This window comes from Lutjanus erythropterus, chromosome 4 (genome assembly GCF_056507025.1).
Source record: "Lutjanus erythropterus isolate fLutEry1 chromosome 4, fLutEry1.hap2, whole genome shotgun sequence".
Taxonomy (NCBI): domain Eukaryota; kingdom Metazoa; phylum Chordata; class Actinopteri; order Lutjaniformes; family Lutjanidae; genus Lutjanus; species Lutjanus erythropterus.
Window position 1 is genome coordinate 15,307,101 of NC_139320.1, and position 24,442 is coordinate 15,331,542.

Genomic DNA, 24,442 nt, shown 5'->3' on the forward strand with positions numbered 1-24,442 from the left:
TGCTTCATGATTCCAAAACAAAGACTTCATTGATGCTTTTCTTTCAGCATCACCAGCTGAAGCTGATATTTTTGCCTGTTAGTGAAACGTCTCAGTCACTGAATAGATTGACATGAAATCTGATAGCTGCTGAAAACCCCTTCAGGATAAATTATAACAACTTTGGTGATCCCTTAACATCTCATCAATCTAATAGACCTTTTTCTCAGCAATCATTTCAATCAATAGTAGTGTAAAGAGGCGTCAACAGTGATTCTAATTAAGGTTCTGTTCCAGTCAGTGCTGCTATTGTGCATGTTGGGTCACTGTAAAGGTTCTGCTACTGTAAATGAAATGGGGCCTTAATTAGTATGTCAGGTGACGCCTGTGTTTATCGTAATGTTTCATAACAATATGGCTGCTGTGAAAACAGTCTATTCTTGTTGGCATTCCCACCTACCTCAGCTGTATTTTGTTTAGTGTTAATTAGCAAATATTAGCCGGCTAACAAGCTACACTAAGAGGATGGACATGACAAACATTATACCTAGACTGTGTCTGTAACTCATCTCTGTACTCACTCACTAACTAACCTGCTTCCCTATAATAGACACACCCTAGTTTACAATGAACAGCAAATTCAACTTGAGACACTGGAAATTTCACATCTATAAATGTGATGCACCACATCATTATAAAATTATTTTCACAATAGAAGAAAAAAAGCAGTGTCCATGTCATCAACTACTTTTTTTTTAGCGCAATAGTGCACATATTTCAGAATTCAAGCATTCAAGTAAAATGGACGACAGTAAACACAGTACCCTCTATAGACCGAATAACTGCTAACAACAGTCACTTATGGGAAGAAAACTGGCAGTTGATCTGAATGGCAGAGATATAAAATCAGCAAACGTAGGTTTACATAAGTAAGTAAAAAAATAAGGAAGGAAAACTCAAATACTGTAAGTTAAGAGGCATAAAAAGGACAGAAAATTTAAAATAAAACATAACAAAATATTATGAAAAGATGTACAGAATGGAAGATGTATAGTTTTGTGCAGGACTGTGCAAATGTCTCCAGGAAATGTGCTGAAGTTCACAATGTGCAGAAATATTTGTGCGAGGAAAAGTTTTAATAACTAAAACTAGTTATAATAATAATCTTCCTCTGACGTGCTTATGCAGAATTCAATATCATCATATGAGCTATATCAGCTATGTGACATGAAAGACCACCCTGACTGTCTGATGATTTTTAATAAAGGGGGAAAAAATAGGCCAGGACATATCTGCCTAACCCTCACCAGCTCACAGGTCTGATGATGTGCTGGTAATTTTTTTTTTCTTATAATGAAACTCTCATCATTTAAAAAAAGCTGACACTGGCAAGATCTCATAATATTATCACTGCAAGAGAGAGTTATGACAGAGGCATCTGCACTGACATACTAAATTGTGAGGATCATATACTGTAGTCACCTTTTTTTAAAATCTTGCATACAGTAAATCTGTAGCACTGAAAAATCCTTGTGTACTTCTTGGTTATGAGTATATTTTAAGTATGATTAGTGGTCTTTCCACCTTGTTTTTCATCATTGCACCACCTATGAAAGTGCACAGCCCAGCACTAAAGTCCTTCTCACAGTTTAGATGACAGCCTCTTGCTTATTTTTGCTCAGCGTATTCCTGTTAAATTCTGCAATAGCAGGTACAGCTTATCACCCCCCCTCCCCCTTTTCTCTGTCTGTCTGCCTGTCTGTCTGTCTATCTTTCTGTCTGCCTGTGTGTCTCTCATCCTGATCAGAGAGGTTTTTTTTTATTATTTTATTTCTCGGAGGATTAAAGCCAGACCCTGTGGAGTAGAAACTCAATCTCTCTCTCTCCTTCTTCCCTTCTCGCCCTCTTTTCCATCAAATTCACCCTTTCCACCCTCCCACCCACCCCCACCCTTCCGGCCAAACAAGACTCCACCCTGAAATGGATGGATTAATGACCTCTCTGTGTCTCTCATGTGAACACACGCACGGTATCACCTACAGCACTGTCTGTCTGCGTGCCCGTTTGTGCTTATCTTTTGTCTTCCTGCAGGATGAATGGCATTTTGTGCCTGCCTACATGTATGTGTGTGAGTGTGCACCTGTGTAATCCACTCTATTGTATTCACTGTTGCTCTGTCCTGCCTGGTGAGTCATAGTGGAGGACCAGTCCAGCGCACTACTTCTTAGGGAAGAAAGCGCACATACAAAATAGTCTGCAGTGGTTATGTGATTGCTTCCATTAAAGTGATTATGCAATCAACAGCAGTAAGTCAGGCAGGAGGCAGACAGGCAGGCACACCAACAGACAGACAGACAGAAGAACGGGGGGCAGACGTGGCACACACACACACATACACACACATGTACGCAGCGCTCAGGCAGGCAAGGGGAATTTCTCTCTTGTTAATAATCATTATGAAACGGCTTCACATGGAGAACTCGCCTCTCTGCGCTCAGCATGATGGCAGGTCTGTCCTGGCAACTTCCCTACGCACACGCTTGCATCTTTCTTCTCTTCCTCCTCATCTTCTACTCACTGTAAAAAAAAATCATACAGGAATTTAGTGGAATCAACTTATCTTTCCTATTTAACCTAAAGCTACTATGAGGAACTTTTCTATTGTGATTATTTTTGAGGCCCCTGTGGACAGTGGTAGTGTTTCCACTGCAAAATATAAAATCAAAAATTAAATTATCGAAATAAAAATCTTCTTTTTAATTGGCTAACATGCAACTCACTGTAACCCTGCCTAGACAAATATAAACACAGGCGTGTTTCATTCTTAATGCCTGCCACTGTGAAATGTTTTTTATTCAAGTTAATTAAACTTATTATAATTGTAAACATATATTCACAACACTTCAGAACTTATAAACATGTATTTTCCTAACATGAAGTCTTTTGACTACAGAGTTAAATCAAGTCATTAAATCTAAAGAAACATGATCAGCATATCAGCAGACTTCCCAGCATACATTGTTTGAGAGTTAAAATGCCACTCATACAGGAATTTATGAGATCATCTAATCTTTGTCTTACTTACTTAAATATACAAGTTTTATTTATTCAAGTTAATTAAACTTAAATCAAGTCATTATTTTAAATTTCCTGAGAAACATGATCAGCATATTAGCACTTCCCAGCCTGCATTGACCCTTCTTTTTTATAGATTGAAGAAAACATATATGAGGAAAACTTGCTATGTGTCACTAATACACTTTAGAATAAGTCATGGCTGTTTGTTTTCCCAGTAATGAAAACATTGCGAACCATGATGAAGGTTAGTATTAAACTCTTAGAAGTAATTTAATTAACTGGAAGCAATATCACATATTATCTTTGTGCCAATACTGGAACAAATTAGTTCCAAAAGGAGCAGCTGCAACTGTAAGTTCTTTGTGTGAAATGAAGAATTGACTTCAAACTGAGAAAATAAAAAAGAAAATCACTTCAGCCAACTGAACGTCAGTGGACACAAACCTTTTTTTTTTTTTTAACTTAAAACAAATAGTTTAGTTTTACAGTGCAATATTTCCCATACCCCTGGGGCTCCCAGCGGACATCCCTCTCTGTGTCTCCCCGTCTCCCTGCTCCCACCTCCTGGGTGAGCCGAGGTTTGGTGTGTCCCAGGCTCCAGCGCAGGCCTGCACCGGTGCTTGTTTTTACCAGAGCAAACAGATGGAAAAGGAGAGAGAGAGATATCAACGGAGCGTTGTGCCCAGCTGGGACGCTGTGCAGTCTGGCAACAGGGACTTACTTACAGATCTCCTTTCTTCGTCTTTGTTTTACACCTCAACGTTTTACCTCACTAATCACTGTCTGTCAGTACAATACTCTGTCGACGATGTTGTCTCTGTCTCAGTGCACATTGGTGATTGTTGTCTGCTGATCAGACTTTTACAGTCTTTACGTCTCCACTGGGTAGAGATTCACTCCAGGCCAACATGTCTGACTGGTAACAATTTATTAGAAAGGGTGTGCTTAAGATTGTCATTAAACTATCATAACCATGTTATGACATCTGTCATGAACAGGAAGGAGTCTTAATGAATGTTTATGACTCTTGTCAGTAAGTGTTATTCAGTCAATTTGGTCATTTTTAATCTTAAGTGTTTGAAATGTCTTTGTTATGACATTAAACAAATCAAAGTGTCTTTGTCATGACAACTTGACATTATCAAACATAAAGAAAATGTTTAGCTTTATGTATTAATATCACAGTATACTGTCATATGTGGTTGGTTTTGACACTGGCTGTCATAAGACAATTATAAGTGTGTCATGAATATTTCCCTTGACCTCAAATAAAGTGGTTAGTTTTGGACTTGTCATGAAGCTGTCATGAAGTTTAATTACACTGTCACATGCTTTTGTAAGTCTCATGAATAATTTCCTGCACTACAACTACATGGTACCGTTTTGATTTGTAATAAAAATGTCATTACATGTTATATAAATAAGGTCAGTTTGATGACAGAGTACAGTACCAAGGTGACTTACCTTACAGAGATACCCGATAGAGACACAGTGGTCGGTTTATTTGTTTTGTAAGTAGATTTCTGTTGTCTGCTATTATCTGTAGCTGGTGTTAGCTAGTTACCTCAGTTAACCATGGAGTTAGCCTCCGAGACCAGTGGTGGCAAGTTTACAGGAAATACAGTACTGGTGGTTTTTCTTGCCAGGTTTGCCTCCTGGCAGCCCAGGGTTGATTCATCTAATAAGGTGGCTAGCTCCATGGCTAACCAAAGTAACTAGTGAACACTCAGCTTTCAGCAGCTAGCTAGCAGTTAGCCTACTTTAGCAACAAGTAAACTAGATAACCACTATCTGTTCAGCTCTGTAAGCTAAATCACCTTAGTACTGTGTACTATCCTCAAACTGGCCGTATAACATTTAATATCATCTTTGAATGTTTATGACTGCTGACATTAATCAAGACAACATAACCTGTCATTGTCAAATAAAATTGTTTAGCTTTATGTTTTAACAACCATATTCTCTGTTCTCACGCTGTCCATCATGCAACCAGCTGCACAGCCAACCAAGCTAACTTGGAAATCGGTTAACTGCAAAATCACCTTGGTACTGAACTCTGTTATCTGGCATTATAACATTTAATGGCATCTTTATAATGATAGAACTTTACCTGGAGGTCAAGAAAGATATTCATGACACACTTAAAATGGTCTCATGATGGCCAGTGTCAAAACCAACCACATATGACTGTTAAATTTTAATGTAAATGTTAAAACATAAAGCTAAACAGCGTCTTTAAGTGCGAACATATAAAGTTTCATAACAAAGACTTGTCTTGGTTAATGTTGTTAATAACAACAAAGACATCTCAAACAATGTCAACTTTGCATTAAAATGACATAATTGACCGAATGACAATGACGTAGCTATAAATATTCATGTTCGTGACAGGTGTCGTGACATGGTTATGACAGTGTAAGGTGTAATCCACTGACTTGAATCTTTAGGCCTCCACTCTGCTCTTCATCCCCCTTCTCCAAAGCCCATGGGGCAGAGGCAAACTGAAGTCCCACTCTCACTTACCTGCTCCTTTTTTCTTTTTCTTTTGCAGCCAAGAAAGCACCAGACGGCTCAGTGATCGCCAACGGCTACTGCGACTTCTGCCTCGGAGGCTCAAAGAAGACCGGCTGTCCTGAAGACCTTATCTCCTGTGCAGACTGTGGACGCTCAGGTAGGGCTCCGCTGAAGGGGATGATTGGCAGGAGGAACGCGGTCCTCTGCTGATGCACAATTTTGAAACATTTCATTTGTTGAGTACAGATTTGGTATTCGCAATATAAATAAATGCAAGTTTTGATTGCTGTTACGCTTAAAATGGATGGACCATACCAGTGTTTGTTGTTTTAGCCTATACTACAAATCATGTACAACATACTTAACATAATTAATAACCATTTGCTGTAATGTTTTACATTTCTGAGCTATTTTTTGAACCTTCCAGGCAGCCATCGGTTTACACTTTAACTACAGTTTGAATGTGCAGAGGCTTGAGATAGACCCAATTTTTTTTTAAACAATGGTGGCCCTGAAGGACAAAATACATAGAGTGAAAGCATAACCTGTATGTTCTACAAATAAAATGCAACCTCACGCTGTCTGTGGGCAATTAATTTAACATTAACCTAGGTGTCTATAAAGTTTGAACTGGTAATTTGAGGAGTTTCCTTGGTGAGTTATTGTCCTTAAAGGCCACCGTACATAAACATTAAATTCATGCCTCCTTTTGTTTGTCTAAGCTATGTGTTTGTAGTCATTGTAAGTGCAGGTTATTTGGAAAAGTCAGAAGCATCTAAAATGTCATTAAGTTATTCTCAGTATGGAAATGCATAAAAAAACCTTGGCTGCCTGAAAGTTAGAAAACACATTAAAACTTCTTAAACAATATGACATGCTTTGGAAAACAGTGACTGTAATGTAAAATCTTCTGTGCAAGAAGAATGTCTCACTCCTCAGACATGCTCATGTTGATGCCTGAGAGGTGTAAGTGTATTTAAATCCACTGTGAAACCTTATTTTAAAAGCATCAACACCTAATAAGAAGTGCTATTCTATACACAATATAATCAGTTTTTCTCATGAATGAGAACACTTGAAAGAACACTTGAAGAATTTTGGATTTTGTAAAAGATTTGTATTACACCAAGAGTACCAAATAGAATAGATAAATCACATTAAATATAATTTAAAATATTCAACAGATTACATGTAGCTCACCGTAAATGCAATAAATATGGTGATACATGCTCTGCTGTAAGCCAGAGGTGCAAAAATACATGTTCTGTCAAACTTTCACACTCCATCTAATCACAATAATGTCAACCCAAGACATTAGTTTGCGTTAAAATATGAATGGATTCAATAAAATGTAATCTTGGTGTGACTTTCTTGTCCAACCAAAGAAACACAAAGTTGTTTAGAATCCTGTCTGCTGCACGCCTTTCGGTCCTGGCTTGTTGTACAACAACCTGCTTACAATTGTGATATTATAAACCATAACACTTTATTTGAGGGGGTGTGCTTAAGACTGCACACCCCTACTACACGTCTATTACACTCTTATGACCATGTCATAACACCTGTACTGAACAGTCCTCATGAATGTTAATGTCTATTATCATTAAGTGGCATTTTGTCAGTTATGTTATTTTTAATGCAAAATTCACATTGTTTGAAATTTCTTTGTTTTGACAACTTGACATTAACCAAGACAAAAAATGCCTTCATTATGACAACTTCACATTAACCAAGAGAACATAGCCTGTCAGTGTATGTTTATGTTTTATGTCATATGGTTGATTTTGACACTGGCCATCATGATACCATTATAAGTGTGTCATGATATCTTTATGACAAGTCCAAATGGCACCATTTTACTTGCAGTTCAGGAAATTATTGATGACACTGTTACAAAAGCATTTGACAGCGTAATAAAACTTTATTACATCGTTATGACAAGTCCAAAATTTACAACTTTACTTGAGGTCAAGGAAAATATTCATGACACATGGTAACAATGGTCTCATGATGGCCAGTGTCAAAACACCCACATACGACAATATGTGATGTTAAAAGATTAAGCTAAACTGTTTCTTTAAGTTTGATAATGTCAGATTTTCACAACAAAAACAGCTCAAACAATGTCAGTTTTGCCTTAAAAATTACCTTGTTGACTGAATGACACTTAATTGCAACAGTCATAAACATTCATAAAGATTTCTTCATCTTCATGACAGGTGTCATGACATGATTATGACAATGTAATGACAGTTTTTTGCACACCCTTTCAATTAAGGTGTTACCCCATTGTCTCTTTCTTCTTTTGAGACGGTGTCTCGTGTGCTATAAGGAACTTAGATGAGTTTGTGAGAGAATGGTCTCCCTCATGTATTTTTATTGGAGTAGAGTTCAAGTATGATTTTTTTTTAAAATATGGTTGTATTATTTTTTACCATTATAAGTTCCTTTGTTTTGGGATGTGTTTGTACATTCTGGTTATATGTATACATGCAGAGATTGCGGTGTATATGGTGCAGAATTTGTGTATTTATTACTTGATTGCATGTACTGTACATATATATATATACTTTTCCCCACATGTTTCTTTTCTTCTGAAAAATAAAAAAACAGAACTGAAAAGATGTACGTGATTTGTAGTGAATGGGCTGCAGCATGCAAAACATTGGTATGGTCCTCTTTTTTTATAACCACCCACAAAGAAGATAAATGAAGGTCGGGAAATGAGGATGACATAACAATATTTCTATTGTCACGATCATGTAACAGCAAGTACTGGGGAAAAAAAAGCTATAATAATAGGGTAAGAAGAGAAAAGAGAATATATTTTAAATGGCAAAGAAGTGGACTGCAGTGGAACAGGACTATTTATTTTTCTGATACAACTGCAAAAAAATGGTTGTTATGGAATTTGTCACTACTTTTATTCAACATTTTTTAGTTCTCAACATTAAATGAAAAATAAGCCTATGGTAGAATTTTTTGGAAATGACTGAAATAAAATGTGTTACATTACTTTAGCAAAAATTCTAGATTCCTAAGGTAAATACAAGAAAAATACAGTTGAGAAATCCTTTCAGCTGTTTCAAGTAATGTCATGTTCAAATAATTCACATCACACCACTGTTGCTTCAAATATATAAGTCACATGTCTGATGCAAACAGACAGACAGATAGAACAATAGATGATGGATGACTGTCCTCAAAATACACGAAACCATGGTGAAAAACATTGTGTGGGCGTGTGCTTGTGTGTGTGTGTGCGTGTGTGTGTGTGTGTGTGTGTGTGTGTGTGTGTGTGTGCACCCAGGCCACCCGTCCTGTCTGCAGTTCACAGTGAACATGACGGCTGCGGTGAGGACTTATCGCTGGCAGTGCATCGAGTGCAAGTCCTGCAGTCTGTGTGGCACCTCTGAGAACGACGTAGGATCTCTCTTTATACTACATGTTAACTCTCTAAACACATGTGGCTGCACACACACACACACACACACACACACACACACACACACACACACACACACACACACAAACACACACACACACACACACACACACACACACACACACACACACACACACACACACACACACACAGTACACTGTACAAACACTCTATAGCACATAATATTGGAAAACGTTATAATGTATCTCTTGAATTTTATGTTTCATACAGTGTTTTATGGTAAGTTAACTTATCCTTGAAGGAATCCCCTGAACAGTGATCCAGGAGCTAGTTTAGATTCACTGGCTTGCTTACAGACTTGAGTGCTTGAAGGTTTGATCCCTCAGGCTGAAGGATGATTTCTATCCACTGGGCTATAGACCCTTTTATTGCCGACATCATGATTGCGTCATGGGGTTAGCTGGAGGCAAAACAAAGGAAAAACTGGAGGAAAAACGTGAACCACCTCAGAGTTGTAGGCCACAGAACTAAGTGAAAATGTCATCTTGCTGTAGTAATGGCTCAAAATTGAAGTTTTATCACAATTATGGTTCAAAATGATAAGATGGAAGCTGAGAAATGTGTGCCAGCAGTGACAAAATAAACAAAATGAGCTCAGAAAATGTCAAGAAAGGAAATTCTCTCACACCTATTTTCCTTATTAAACAGAAAAATAGAACTGATCATCATCTCGATTCAAGTTTCTCTCTTTTACCAAACTAAAAGAAAACCAAAGTAACTCACTAAGACAGCAGTCATGATGATCAACAGCTCTGGTTTGTTTGAATTAATCCTTAATTCACCACGTTAGATGTTTAAATATTCTAGCTCTACAGGATGTTTCCCTCTGACTCGTCCTCCAGCTCAGTGGGTGTGTGCTGTGCCACTGAGTGCATCACGGAGCAGCGGCTGTCACTCCTGCAGACTGCTAAATTAGCAAAATAAAATAATAAAAAATCACCTTAAAAACCAATCAACTCAGCAAATAGCGATATATTTGACCAATCGCTCAACCTTGTAGAAAGCTCGTCCTTCCATTGAGCATATATGGGTTGGCCAGTCTGCTCCCATTGGTTAATGTGAACTTTTTCAAGTAACAGTCGTAGTCCTGGAGAATGAGTGATCGTGCATATTCAGAAAAGCTTATATTTTCTTCAGCCGTTGTTAAAATTCCCACGAAATGGCCAGCAGAGCACTTATTGGTGACATACTTCTTGTAAAACAGGCAGTTAGAGAGGGACTTGTTGTGGACATTGATGGGCATTTACAGCAGCCCGTCCTGCAGCTATGGCTGGATGTAACGCTAAAAGGTAGAGCGGTCTGAACCCTGCAGCAACACCATATTGGTATGACCTCGGGGCTGCATTGCCCGTTGTTCTTTGAGGCTGTGCTTGTCCAGGTGACTGGTAGTGTGTACTGGGAGACTGCTGGGCTAGGTGCTAACAGCTACCACTTACAGTTAGCTACTTTAGCAAGAAGTAAGCTAAAGCTATCCATCCATTTGGAAACTATGTAACTAAACTGAGAGTTGGACCAGAAAATATCTTCTCCATAAAATATGATCCAATTTCACCCAAGTCACTGAATAAAGTTATAAAGTGGTGCTTTTGTTCGGTGAAGCCCACTCCCCAGAAACTCTCCACTCTGCTTGCTCTGGTTAGTGCAGGATGTGTCATTAACCATTTCAAATAGTATTGTGAATAAAGACAAATTCTGAAATATTTTTAAAAATGTCTAACTTTTTGTAATTGTTGGGCCAGATACCGGTGTATAGGTGACATATAGATCAATACATATGTGATGAAAAAAAACAAAACAAAAAAAAAACCTTGAACATCGATTTTGACTTCATGGGAACTTAAAGAAAGAAGGCAACAAAACTTGCTACCTAGTGGTAGCTAACATGGTTAGGGAACTGTCTTGCCTCCATCTAAGTTCTGTCCACAAAAAACATCATGTTTTCCAACAGGAAAGGGGTCTCTACTGTTACCCAGTTTACTTCACTGGGATGAAACAGATTTAAACCCAACTGAGAATTTCAAGATACATATATGTTAAACTAGAATAAATGCTTAATTCTTACATAATAATAAAGTCACAGTGCAGGTTTTATTGTTTCATGGAATTAAGAGAATAAAACACTATGAATGGAAGTTTCTGATTCTCAGTCTCAGCCCACCAAAATAAAAGTTTTAAATAAAACTATATCACACCCCAACCCCTTGAGTTATACACATGCATATTCAAATCTTCAGTTACTATACACATTCAGTTAATGCTGTTTTATGTCCTCAGCCTTGATCATCAAATCTGTCCCCACATAATAACATCTGTTTATGTGAATATTCTCCTTTGTTGCAGGACCAGCTGTTGTTCTGTGATGATTGTGATAGAGGCTACCACATGTACTGTCTGAGCCCTCCCATGTCTGAACCACCAGAGGGTATGTATAACAATAAAAGGAATACAAGCATTATAATCGAGAGATACCGTACCCGGAGTTCTCATAAGTGTTCATATCAGGGACTTCTGAAATCGCAGACAATGATGTGGTCAGACTGCACAGCCCAAAGCAAACTCATCCGAGAACATTTTTGTTGTTTGTTCAGAATTATGTAACTGTCTGTACCGTAGGTGGGGAGACAATCACAGTGAGGAGAGTGAAACCTGCAGTCAAAACAGTCGGACTACCCCTGCGCTGAATTTTAGGTAGTAAAAAACAACAACAACAACAACCATTTTAGCCCGTTGTTGTACAAGTACGTTTAATTTAAATACACTTGGCAGGAATGCTCCTCACACTGCGGTACATCTATTCAAATTAAACTGTCATTTGCCTACTACGCATAAGATGGCTGCCTTAGGATGTTTGATGGCGTTGTCATGGAAATGAGTAGTAGAAGAGATAATCTGTTTCCATGGCAAAAGTGTCACTTGTCTGAACATACAGTAGCAGTGCCACTTGTGTTCAACACTCACTAACAGTGTCATGCTCTGCCCACACATGCAACACTTTTGATTTACAAGAAACATTTTTGAAATTCAACAGCAGATTTACTCACAAGAAGAGACCAGATTGGTAAACATCCACTCAATAAATACATAAATGCACAACACTTCCATTCTTCCATTTTTCACACACGTTGAAGACTTATTTTATGCATACTGAAGGTTTATTTCTCTCAAATTTTGTTCACAAATTTCTTGAAATCTATATAAGCACCAAGATAATCCATCCACCTAACAGATATGGCATACAGTAATGGTTCTCAACAATTTGGAAATTAAAGGAACACTTCAACCCGAAATCAAAAATGCATACTTTCCCCCCGGCCTGTAGTGTTATTTATCCACCTAGATTTTTTTTTTTTTCGATGTGAGTTGCAGAGTTTTGGAGTTATATCCAAACTCATATAAAAAATATAGATGGATAAATAACATTACAGGTAAGAAGATAAATAAATATGTATATTTCATTTTTGAGGTGAACTGCTCCTTTAAGGCCCAGATTGTTAAAAAAAAAAAAAAAAAAAATCAGAAGGCCACCTTAAATGAGAAAAGACCATGACAAAAAATGGAGTAAAATAAACTGGGCAGGATTATTGCCAGGATACTGACAGGATTTCTCTACATTCAACACACTGTGCTTTTGGCTCAGCATCACTGCCTGCCGTTATGAATCAAAATTTAACATATTCAGGGTTGTGTTTCTTCACCACACACTTTGGAGCTTTTACTGTCACAAGGTTGTCCTCCACATCACTTTTTCATTTCAAAAACCAATCCATTTTGTGCTACAACATGGCAAAAAATGGTACCTTCAGTCCTATGTGACATAGCCATACTTAAGTGCCTAATGACTGTCTTTGTTCAAGATTAAACTGCACATTTTACAGTGGCCATTTTTATTGTGACCAGTCCAAGCTCATGCTGTTAAATTCAAAAAAGCATCTTTATACATGAATCTGGGGAAGTACTGGAATTAAACAAGCAGCCATTACTGTGGTGGCGTCTCCCTACACTATGCATGTATTTGAATATGAGTTGTCATAAGAAGTTTGCAATTTTCTACTTTTACATACAGTTAGTATTATTATTATTATTATTATTATTATTATTATTATTATTATTATTTTAATGTTACTTTTAAGCACTCCTCAGCTGCTCCAACAGTTGTGGCAGATATCAACTTTGGGGAAAAAAAAGAAATGCAAAACACACAAAGCTTTATTAATATTAACAGAGAGGACTTTGTTCCTGAAACTCTTGACTACCTGTAAAAAAAATAAGAATTATATATTTTCACATTTTACACAGTAATTCATCACTTAAATGTGATGGAGGTGGTCGTTTTTTCTTCATTTCTCCATTATCTAGTTTTGGCTATTATCATAACCAACGTCTAATTACTATGTAAAATTCGAAGAACATTAATATATAGCCATCTAAAAAGGTACTTTAATCAGTTACTGATGGGCACTTTTTAACATGGTCAATTAAATTATCCATGCTGTTACTGTCAGCAGGCAACAGCAGACACAGTGTGTAGAAGGGAACCCCAGATCTCATGAGAATGATCATTTTAACTGAAACTAGATATGAGAAAATCTTGGAGAATTTTGCAAGTCTTGGGTTCCCTTCTTGACATGATCAGCGGACAATGAGTGACAGACAATACGAAATGCCACTGCAGTAATTCCAGCGCTGCCAGATGGCAGAACACACTAAGTGTTTGTCTATATGCCACATCTGTCAGGTGGATGAATTATCTTGGGGAAAGAGAAGTGCTCATGAACGCAGATTTTAACAAATTTGTGAGCAAAAGTTGAGGAAAATAAACCTGTTGTGTGTGAAGGAGAAGTCTTAGATTTTACCTCAACTCATGAAAAATGGGAGTAAAAAAAAAAGTGTTGCATTTAGATTTTTGTTGGGTGTATATTTTTATACATTCAGTGCTGGGTCTAATGCTCACAGAACACCTTTAGGTGTACAGAGTACAGCAGGGTCTACGTATGCTTTGAAGTATAAAGGTTGAGAGTTGCATTTTAACATCCATCTCAAGTTGATGTTTAATTAATGTCACAAATCCCATGCTCAAATCCAAAGCAAACTAGTTGTCAAATCCCCTGCATCCGCAAACCACAGGCACAGCATGTGGTGTTTTAATATGGGGCTTTAATTTACAGTATTACTTAACGCTCTGTCTAAAATGAAGGATTAATCCACAAGGCTTTACAATAGCAGTGATTGAACTCCTGATCTGTGATGTGCTCTGTGTGTGTGTGTGTGTGTGTGTGTGTGTGTGTGTGTGTGTGTGTGTGTGTGTGTGTGTGCTGTACAGGGAGCTGGAGTTGTCATCTGTGTCTGAGACAACTGAAGGAGAAGGCCTCAGCCTACATCACCCTCACTTAATCTGCGGAGCTGCCCCTCATCCTCTCGGCCCTTCATCCTCTCCCATACCACCTCTTCGTCACCCCTCTTTGTGCCTCAGCTGCCCCCCTCCTCTGATCCACTCATCGCCGCTTCCTCTACAATCTGCCCCAGTGACCTTTAACACGACTGAGCACACAGCACCCGCAGCGCTGCACCCATTCTTGAACGTCAGTCCAGCGGCAAGCCACCCTCCGTCTTCTTGTGTCATTCGCAGTCCCTGGTGTGCTTGACCTGACACACCCAACACCACCACCACCTCCACCACCACCTCTTCCCTGCTCTGTCTCAACACAGGAATTCATCAGCTGGCAATAAGTTTGCTAGCGAGACACACACTCCAGCCTGCCAAGGGCACTTCAGAGGCATACTACTCCACAGGAACCCTCTTAAGGGCCCTCGGAAGAGCCCTAATGATCTTCAGCTGCAACTCAGTCAAGTAGTGAGTGAGAATTAATAAGATGGATAGGTGTAAGGCCGAGGACAGGGCATGGAAGACCCTGGATAACCACGGAGCAGTATGTTTCAGTGTTAGCCAACTGTGAAATATACACCTAACCAAAATTTCATTTACTCCATCTGTCCTTTACCGTGTGCGGCAGAGCTGAGACATTGAACTCTGCTCCGTTATTTGTCTGCAGGGCTCGCTGCCCAGCGCAGATTCAAAGGATTTCAAAGAATTGTACAGAATTCAGACTGATTCTCTATCTACACACTGTTGAAACTCTCCTCACTGGTGAACAATGAGCATCTGGTCAGGAACTTGGACCATCTTTGACCTCACCGTGCCCTGTCTCCTTGCATGTGGTTTCCACAAATTAATGATGCATTTTGGGATTGCCACTGAGGGTTTTAGAGTTCGGATGAGAGAGAGGGATGGATTTTTCTCTAATCAGCTATCTCTGATCAAACGGTGTATTTAAAAATGACAATTTAGGCTTAGCATCTCTCACAAATCCTTTTCCTGACCTTTATCTGCCCTTCCCTTCTACGAAACAATGACTGTGAAGCCAATGCGAGACTGAAACGCTCCTGGTGCTTGGTGTGTATTATCTGTGTGTTAAGAATGTAGGATTGATGTGTGGACAATGCAGATCTGTCTGGCCCATGCAGAGGCCTAAAAACTTCTTTTTTTATGATTCCTTTTTTAATTTATTTTTTTCATTTGCATGTGGTTATTTTAATTGTTTTTAAAGATTTTTGACTGAAATTGAAAAGAAAGCACACTTAATTCGCAATAATGTGTTTGTGATATGAACTATTTTGGCCAAACTGGGTGTGTTTTAAACTCTGTGTGCCTGTGTGTCTGTTTGTGTGAGTTTATCTGAGCACTACAGTAACTGTAGCCCGCTTCATGCCAGGTGGTATCTGTGAGAGGATTTGAGTAGCACGAAGGTAATGTGAATGTAAGGAAAGTCAGCCTTTTCCTGTTCTGGCGTACTGACAGAGGTCGGACAAAGTCATTGTTTTGCAAGTCACAAGTCTCAAGTCTTGGCATTGAAGTCCTACGTTAAGGCCCACAAGTGTTAAAGACATAATTTGACAGTCTGGGAAAAAGATACAAAAATCAAAGTGGAAGAAAACTATGATTATATGAGGTTTATGTGCCAGACTCACTGTGCCCAGCAAAGACATAGTCAACGCATAATCCACTGTAAAAGCATAATTTCACTATACCCTTTGTATTTTGTACATATTAAACAAACAAGATATAATGTGTTAATTACTAAGCTTTAGAGCTGTTTTTGTTACCTTTGGACAGAGGCAGACTAGCTGTTTCCTCCACTTTCACACTTAATGCTAAGCTATATGTAATGGACAGATATGAAACGACATAATGTGTTAACCAGGTAGCTTTAGAGGTGGTAGGCAGATTCTGGTACCAGGCCAGAGCCAGGCTAACCCGCTATCGGTCTTAATGCTAAGCTAAGCTAACCATTTCCTGGCTGTAGCTTCTCAGACGTGAGAGTGGTATCAGTCTTTTCTAATGCAACACTGTGAGGGGGTTCCCAAAATGTCAAATTATTCCTTAACATCAAGTCCGTTTACAAAATCTTGAGTTTTGAGTCCTCGAAAGTCTCCTCACCAAATTTAATGTCACTTACAATACTTCTTTAAAAATAAATAAATGGGTGGGGGTCACATAACCATTAAGTTGATAAATAAATAATTGGCTGACAAAATATTATGGGTGGAAAAAATCCCACCTTGAACAAGTTGTATAACACAATTAATTAATGGTAAATCTAATGATACAGACACAAACGTTTGCATGTTAGTGTAAGCTAGTTAGCATGCCCAGTAGCTCACAAAAGTTGCTAATAAAACTAAGACAGATTGTGAAAAGGGTAATGTTAGCTGTAAAAACAAAATTACCAAAGATTTAACTCTAAAATATATAGAAACACTTATCATTAATTACTTCTGTTATGTTATAACCTTATGAATGACCTAGTTCGCTCTTTTTTCTCCCATGAGTTTTACCCCAGAAACGGAAGCGCTTTTTTCCACTCAAACTAAATCGTGGGAGAGAACACAAAACTTTCGTGAGAGAATGCAAATGTTTCTTGGGAGAACACAAACGTTTTTTTTTTTCCAACCATGACATTTTTTACCCATTTATTAATTTTTAACCCACCCATTTTTCCCTCTCCCATGTCCCTTAAGGGGGTCTGTACTTCTTGCATGAGCATCTGTTTCTTCCCCTCTCTTCTCTCACAACTGTCTGATTTTACTACACAACATGCAGGAGAAAGACCCTTGGATAAATATCACCACAACACACTGGCTGTGTCGAGGGTCATTGATTTTATGTTTGCAGAGACGCTAAGCTCTTTGTTAACAGCTTAAAGCAATACTCAAACCCAAAAAGATGTCCTTTTAGGATCAAACACTCAACATTTTTTGCCTTTAACAGTGGCTTTTAACAGACACTAAACCACTTGTGTAACTTAATCCTTTCTACGCTTCATATTCAGATCTAAACAGTCATAGTATCACCAAAATATTTTGGTTATTTATTGCATTTCTCATTATTTGTTGCCCTGGCAACAACTACTCTTCCCAGGGTCGATCTTCAAATAACCAAAATACAGTACACTGCCTCTGTTTGACACCGGCTAATATGTGGACACTCAAACTCTTGGTTAGGGCACCAGAAGGCCAAAGTATAAGTGAAGTCATAAGTCATTGGTGTTAAAGTCAAGTGGCAAGTTGAATTAGTTCACCAGCTCTGTTTCTCGCCAAGCGAAACAAGCTGTTCGTATCACCTTTGTGTCCTGCAAAACACGAGGCCAGCTGTTTTGTGAGAGTGAAACGTTGGTCAGAGAAGATGTTGTTCTGCTGTCTGCCAGTCTGCTCTGCGCATCACAAGACAAGTATGATGAAGACCAAGCTGAAATGTTAAGGCTGAGTTTGTCATAATGGGATCAATCAAACCAGCCAGCCAGCATGCATATTTGTGAGCTTGCGCAGAGAAAAATATCTTTTATCCTTTAACCCAAATGCCTAATATGTTATCCTTAACCAGTTTAACTGGACTTCTCAAGGCAACTTTAATGGGCACATTATAACTGAAGAGCAAGGAGGATGTTTTCAACATTTCTGAATTGTTTGTGAGTAAAGAGAAGGCATCCATCCAGTGATATGTGAGCTTTAAGCTTGGAGACAATAGCTGTAAATAGGGGATTGAATTAAGGGCAACAAATTGCCATTTCATAGAGTATTTCATATTCTTGTGTACATATCAAAGTATGAAACAGGTCAAATTCAGTTGTTTTTGGTTTGAATGACTATCTCATTTTTAATGCTGCATCATGTCTCTAAAAGGAAACTTGTGAGATCAGATGGCTTGTGAGAATGTACCTGAACTGTAATCGTGTTTGCCATCTGATACAGAAAGACATTCGGTGCAAATACTGTGCTACCCCTCAATTCAGTGTATCTCCACTGATGCATGAATGACACCTGAAATGTTTCTGATTTCATATTTTGATATTGTCAGTATTGCTTTTTTAAAATAACGATGAGAAATAACCTTTAACTTATGTTAATTTCCTGTTGGTTTCCATGTTCGGTTTTGTAATCTGTGTCTTTTCACATTTTGCACAGCGTGGCTGCATTTGCTCTCAAAGTGTGTTTATGCCTCTGTGTGTATGAGTGTCTGTATGTGTGTATAACCACTTATGGTAACTGGAAGGTCAGAGAAAAGCAAGCTGAACCAAAATACCGAATTATTAGACATTTTCTTCTCAGTGGAAGCACTTGCATGGCACAGCACTGCTAGAGGATTGTAATGTTGAGTACAGATTATGATAAAAGTGTACTTGAGTATACACATTTCACACAAGGCACTCAGATACAGATGAATGCTTCATTCTACATTGTGTTAACTGTTATATTTGCCAACAAAACCAGTAGTATCCAATAAAAAAATGTTTTTATTTCCATTAACCAATTAGAGCTAACATCTACACTCAACAAAAAATATAATGCACCTCCTTTCTTTTGGCCACATTTTTCATGAGTTGAAGTAAAAAAAAATCCAAGACTATATACATGCAAGGGTTTTAACAGCAATGATTATTGCACAGGTTTCCTTGGATTGGTCAAAATAAAAGGACACTCTAAAATGTGCAGTTTTATTTTGATATACTGAACTATGGCTATTTCACATAGGGCTGCAGAAACAGTTAGACAAAGTCATGACCTGCCCTATTCTGCCTCTGATTAGCGTACCCTGATATTCTTGCCCTAAACAATCACTCCTCATGCCTAAACCTAAAAAACCCAACCATTAAAGGCTATGGGTACTAGTCAATTAGAGGGTAAGTAGAGCAGCTAATGACTTTTTCCTCCTTGAACAAAAAATGATATCTGCAGCTCTATGAAGTACCTATAGTTCAGTCCCCCAAAAAATGTTTTTTAAAGATAAAACTGCACATTTTAGAGTTTACTGTGAGCAGTCCAAGGCAAAGGACACATGCTCACTAACACTGATTTTAACAAAGTTTTGTGAGCAAAACTTGAGAGAAAGAAATCTTTTGTGGCCGTAAAAGATGCCTTAGATCTGTTATTTTGATTCATGAAAAACCAAAAGCCAAAACAAAAGAGCTGCATTTGTATTTTTGTTTAGAATAGATCTGAAGTGTGTTTGAGTGAAATAGTTTGATGATGACATGTATGTTGATGATGATCATTAGATTGAATATAATTGAAATGTTTGTATGGTGAATGGACGACGATGATGATGTTGATGGCGACTGAAAAGCCTTTATATTGGGAGCTTTCCTGGCACTTAATAGGAGAAGCATGGTGGAGTCAAACCAATTTTGATTGTACTATCTGGGGAGGGTGGGGAAGCCATGTTGGGGTTTTGGAAGGGTGTCATTGTGATTATTTATTGAAACTTGAGCCTTCCCTTTGTACAAATGGACAAACCAAGGTGGCGGTGATGATGGGGTTGGGGATGGGGTCAAACAAGTTGACGTCATTACCCCCACCTTCCCCCATTTTAGGCTGTTGGGGTGGCTCCGTCAGTGGGTTGAGACACCAGGCCACTCAAGGCCTCTCTTGTAAATTGTCGTTCTGTGATCTTGCTTGCACTTTTTTTTTGTTTCATTTCCCAAAAATAAGAAACTAATTGTAAGTATGTATGTGTGTGAGTGCGGGTGCACTTTTTATTTTGAATCTTGACATTTTTTCAATGTGATTGTCTGTTGTAAACAACACTGGATAAAGATGAGTTTTTAATTTGTATTTTTTACCTTGAGAGGAAGATGAAATCTTCTTGGACATTTTTTAACCATCCCTCCCCCCCTCCCCTCCTTTCCTCCCGTCCTCTTTCTCTCTCTATCTCTTTCTTTCTCTGTCTGGTACCTGGGAATGCTTTGAAATGTGGACTGTGACCGCATTGCTGTCATCACTGCTGTCAGTCATTCTCTGTGAATTCATCTGACTTTCTCAATTTACCCAGTTTTTTCTCTCTTCCCTCAACTCATTTTTTTCCATTAAAAAGATGAGATTGAAAAATGACCTCTACCTTTGTGTTGACATTGTGTGTGTGTGCATGTGCATTTATTTGCTCTAGTTCCTGTGGTATAAATCACTGAATATTGTGTGTTTTTGGACAGTAGTCAGTCAGTCTGTCTCCTCGTCTGGTTGTCTGTATTGTTGCCAACTAGGGCAGCTTACTAGTCATTTTAACCATTTTTTTCCTCAGGTGGGGAGGACTTTCTAGCCCACACAATTCTTCCCTCACATGCAGTTTTACTTGCAAGCTTGAAGCCAAGGCCAAAACCAACCATTTTTTCCTCCTTTTCATCGGGCAGATAACAATCTATCAAAGCAGTGCGTTCAAAGTCAGCTTCAAAACCTGAATAACTAATTATCATTTCCAATTTAAATACACTTTGCGGCTAAAACACATTCACTAGAAACCTTTTTTTTTTCTTTTTTGCAGAGCACTCCAAAAATATTCTAACCTTTTCATGTGTTTGAAAAAGGAACAAATTGGCTCTGAAGTGACAAAAGATTAAGGGACAGCATTGTTTTGCTGTAGCTGGCCTGAAAAACTGGGAATAGCGGACAAAAGAGCCCCATTGTCTGTGACTGTTTTCGAACAACACTGCAGAAGAGAATACACTTTGCTATTCAGGGCAGGTACAGTTTTGCTATTTGTGATGTATTCCTGGAGATGAGACATTCATCATAGCCGCTGTGTTGGCCAGACCTGGCTGAGCAACAGCAGCAGGGTGAAGTCAAGCTGATCAACAATTCCATTTTTTTTTCACCCCCCCTTACCTGCTTCCTTCCAGAAGCAAGAAATCCGAAAACCAGTGCACACTTGGTTCCTTGGGGGAATATAGGTATTTTTAACAATATGCTCGGAAAAAAACTCCTCCATCCATCCTTTGGCAGAGCTCCAACCTTATCCAAAATCCTGCACAGCACCCCCAACCCCCGCCATCCTGTGCATACAGAAACCCACACACAAACACACACACTCTCAGACATGCATGTACACAAGCATGCACTTTGAAACACACGCATACTGTACAGTATCCACATACACACACAGCCTAGAGCCCTCATCTTCTTATGAGCTTCATTACTCTGACCCCAGTCTCCCTTTCATATCTCTGAGGATGTTTATGCAGTGTGTGTCTGTGTGTATGTGTGTCTGTGTGTATGCGTGTCTGTGTGTGTGAGAGAGTATGAGAGTGTGTGTTTTTCATTCAATACCCAATAGAATATGAGTATGTATATTTATTTAGGCCCAGAGTAAGCACAAGTGTGTTTATATGTGTGTGTTTGTGTGCATGTGCATGGATGTGTATACTGTATATCAATATGGGAATACTGTACTATGTGTATGGTGTGTGTGTGTGTGTGTGTGTGTGTGTGTGTGTGTGTGTGTGTGTGTGTGTGTGTGTGCATGTGTGTACATGTGTGTGTATGACTTCCCAGCCAATTACCACATCTCCCAGACAGACTGAGACTGCCTAGGCCCTGCCAGCCAATCAGAGAGGGGCTGCGCACTGCCGGGCCGGAGGTGGTTGCTATGGTAACCAGGAGGCCTGTTTGCATGGTGGCTGATGGAAGAGTGATGGATTACAGTAATGGGATGGAGGGCGGGAGGGAAGAAGGGAGGAAGATAGGGAAGGAGGAAGGAAGAAAGAAGGAGGGAGGTGTAGGAAGAGGTGAGGATGGGAGGAAAAAAGAGGAGGAGGAGGAGGAGGGAAGGGATGGACAAGGGGAGGTGAGAAGAAGGAGGAGGGAGGGAGGGAGACTCATACATAAAGATATTGGAAATGTATGAATGCATCTGAAATGAAGCGACTTAAAAAGATGAAAAAAAAAACAGAATGAGAGAAAATGATAAAGGGAGGGTGGGGGAGGAGAGTAGGGGGAGAAGATATTGGGAAATGGGGTTGGGGTGAGGGGGTGGAGGGGTTCTCTGTTGTGTGTGTGATTGAATTCCTCTCTTTCCCTCTTCTGTCTGGGCTGAGATGTGTGTCTGGCCATCTGTCCTTGAAGCAGACAGAGAGGTAAGTGTGTGGAAAGATGCAGTCTCACCTTTTTGCCTCCTCAGCAGCACTGCAGTCAGACTGTACAAGAACTCCCTCAGTGTTTCCACCCAGTCGCTCCAACCTGCTCCACCTGAAACCACAATATGAAGGCCAAGATGGTGCACTTCAGTTAATCATATGGAATCTTAAAACTGCAGATTTTGCATGTTACTTTCTCCTTGTTTGGGGTCTCACAGATCCCATTGGTGTATGTGTGAAAACAAAAACAATAGAAACCTGTACCTTTAAATCAGTAGTTATCTGTTTACTTTCTCCCTGATCTTCTTCAAGCTCAGGTAACACTTTCTATGATGCCCACATAGTGCATTATAAACATACTTATAATACATTATGCTTATTATTATACTATTATTGCTTATAGCAAGCTATAATTACACTTATAAGCACTTAGAAAATACTGGTCACTCATATTTATGAGTGCTACAACTATAATTATACTTTTCTTTAAGCACAGTATAATGCATTATAGAAATATTTATGGTGCATTATAAACATGGGCATCAGGTGTTACCAAAACTCAATATGTAGCAAAATATTGCAGTAAAAACAATTCTGTAACACAGAAAACTGGGCCATAAAGTATCGTTTTTACAAAAATTACAGCAATACTTCAGAGAGACGAGGAAATGTACAGTTTGTTAACTGATATATAAGTTTTGGAGGTCTAACAAACTGTTATTAAACTCCCATAACATAAATCCAAATAGAGTATTTAGGATTTGGAAGGGTACAGCTGCATAAAATCTGTCAACCGCAATCACAGATACAGATGAAAATCCACTGTATTTAACCGGATTACAAAGCTGAGGTCTCTGAAACCCCAAACAGGAATAATGCATCCTTTTCTATGGTGGACTTCGGAGACACATCATTTCTTCAAAATTAAGGTTATACTCTACTCTCATAAAATTAGGGAAAGATAGAAGTGTCAGGTTGATAAAACAATGTCTTTGAGCTGTTAAAGGGGGCTCTAAGAACCCAAACAGAACTTTTGGCTTAATGTTTTTGCCCACATCCAGTGACAAATTAAAATGCAAACTTAAAATAATCACTTAAAAACAATAATCTCCATTATCCACATTGGATCTATATAAGCAGACGACCCAAACACAATTAACAATCAAATTGGCTAATTAACATTCTAACAGGCTAATCAATCAAGTGACCAGGATCAATATAAATCCAAGCATGTGGTTTCCTGGACACATAAGAGACATTTAGCAGCCGGTGATTAACGGTGATTTCTGCTTCCTAGTCTATAGTCTCTCACACATACGGATTTCCTGTTGAGTTCCCTCTCACTGACAGACAGCGACTGAGGATGCTTTTGAGTCAAGGATTAGACTAAATCTGTGTCTGGGGAACCCAACTCCCTGTGATCTTTTTAAGCGACAAAGCGCTATTCAAGTCAATTAAAGATGCAGTCCACTCAAATTAACTCCTGGGCCAAATCAAAAACATAAAAGGCATTACTAAAATCCATCATCGTGGCAGTTCAGTGCATTCTCTTGTCATTCAGAGTGTCACCTTTAATGATTATCTGCCACAATCCTCACTTTGAAGGTGTTTTATGGCTTTGAAGATGTCTATTGAGACAAAACTGTAATTTACTTGTTTTTGACTGTTGATAACACAGCCTATCAATGATTGGATCATCAGTTTGCACAATGAGTATTTTCAAGGTGGATGAACACCCGAATAATCTGCAATGCAATAGTGTTCAAAAGACAGAGCAGACTTCAAAGGTGAACATGAAATCATAATTCAACACTGCGACCTAGAGGCAGACTTTAGCAACAGCATATCTTTTACCCAGTGCAACAGAAAGTATTTCTTAACCTGAGCAACATCAGTCCATCAGTCAGATGCATTCACAGAGGGAGGAGGAAATCACTAATAAAAAAAT

General features: G+C 38.7%; 1 protein-coding gene and 1 long non-coding RNA gene across 3 annotated transcripts in view; one reads left to right on the forward strand and one right to left on the reverse strand.

Annotated features, from left to right (window-relative positions):
* Positions 1 to 16,324, forward strand: part of dpf1 (double PHD fingers 1) — a 63,195-nt gene extending 46,871 nt beyond the window's left edge. The window contains exons 9-12 of the mRNA XM_084717081.1: positions 5,609 to 5,728; positions 8,882 to 8,994; positions 11,378 to 11,459; positions 14,358 to 16,324. Of these exons, the coding sequence (XP_084573207.1) occupies positions 5,609 to 5,728; positions 8,882 to 8,994; positions 11,378 to 11,459; positions 14,358 to 14,428 (386 nt within the window). The 3' untranslated portion in view covers positions 14,429 to 16,324. The remainder of the gene's footprint in view (positions 1 to 5,608; positions 5,729 to 8,881; positions 8,995 to 11,377; positions 11,460 to 14,357) is intronic.
* On the reverse strand, positions 1,982 to 22,609 carry LOC146328205 (uncharacterized). 2 transcript variants are annotated; one of them, XR_014769976.1, is made up of 3 exons: positions 22,523 to 22,609; positions 5,581 to 5,774; positions 1,982 to 2,556 (listed from the first exon to the last, which is right to left on the reverse strand). It is a non-coding gene; the product is annotated as an uncharacterized LOC146328205 (long non-coding RNA). The 2 variants fall into 2 exon arrangements; XR_014769975.1 differs by having other exon boundaries at positions 5,581 to 5,777.
* Between the last annotated feature and the right edge of the window lie 1,833 nt (positions 22,610 to 24,442).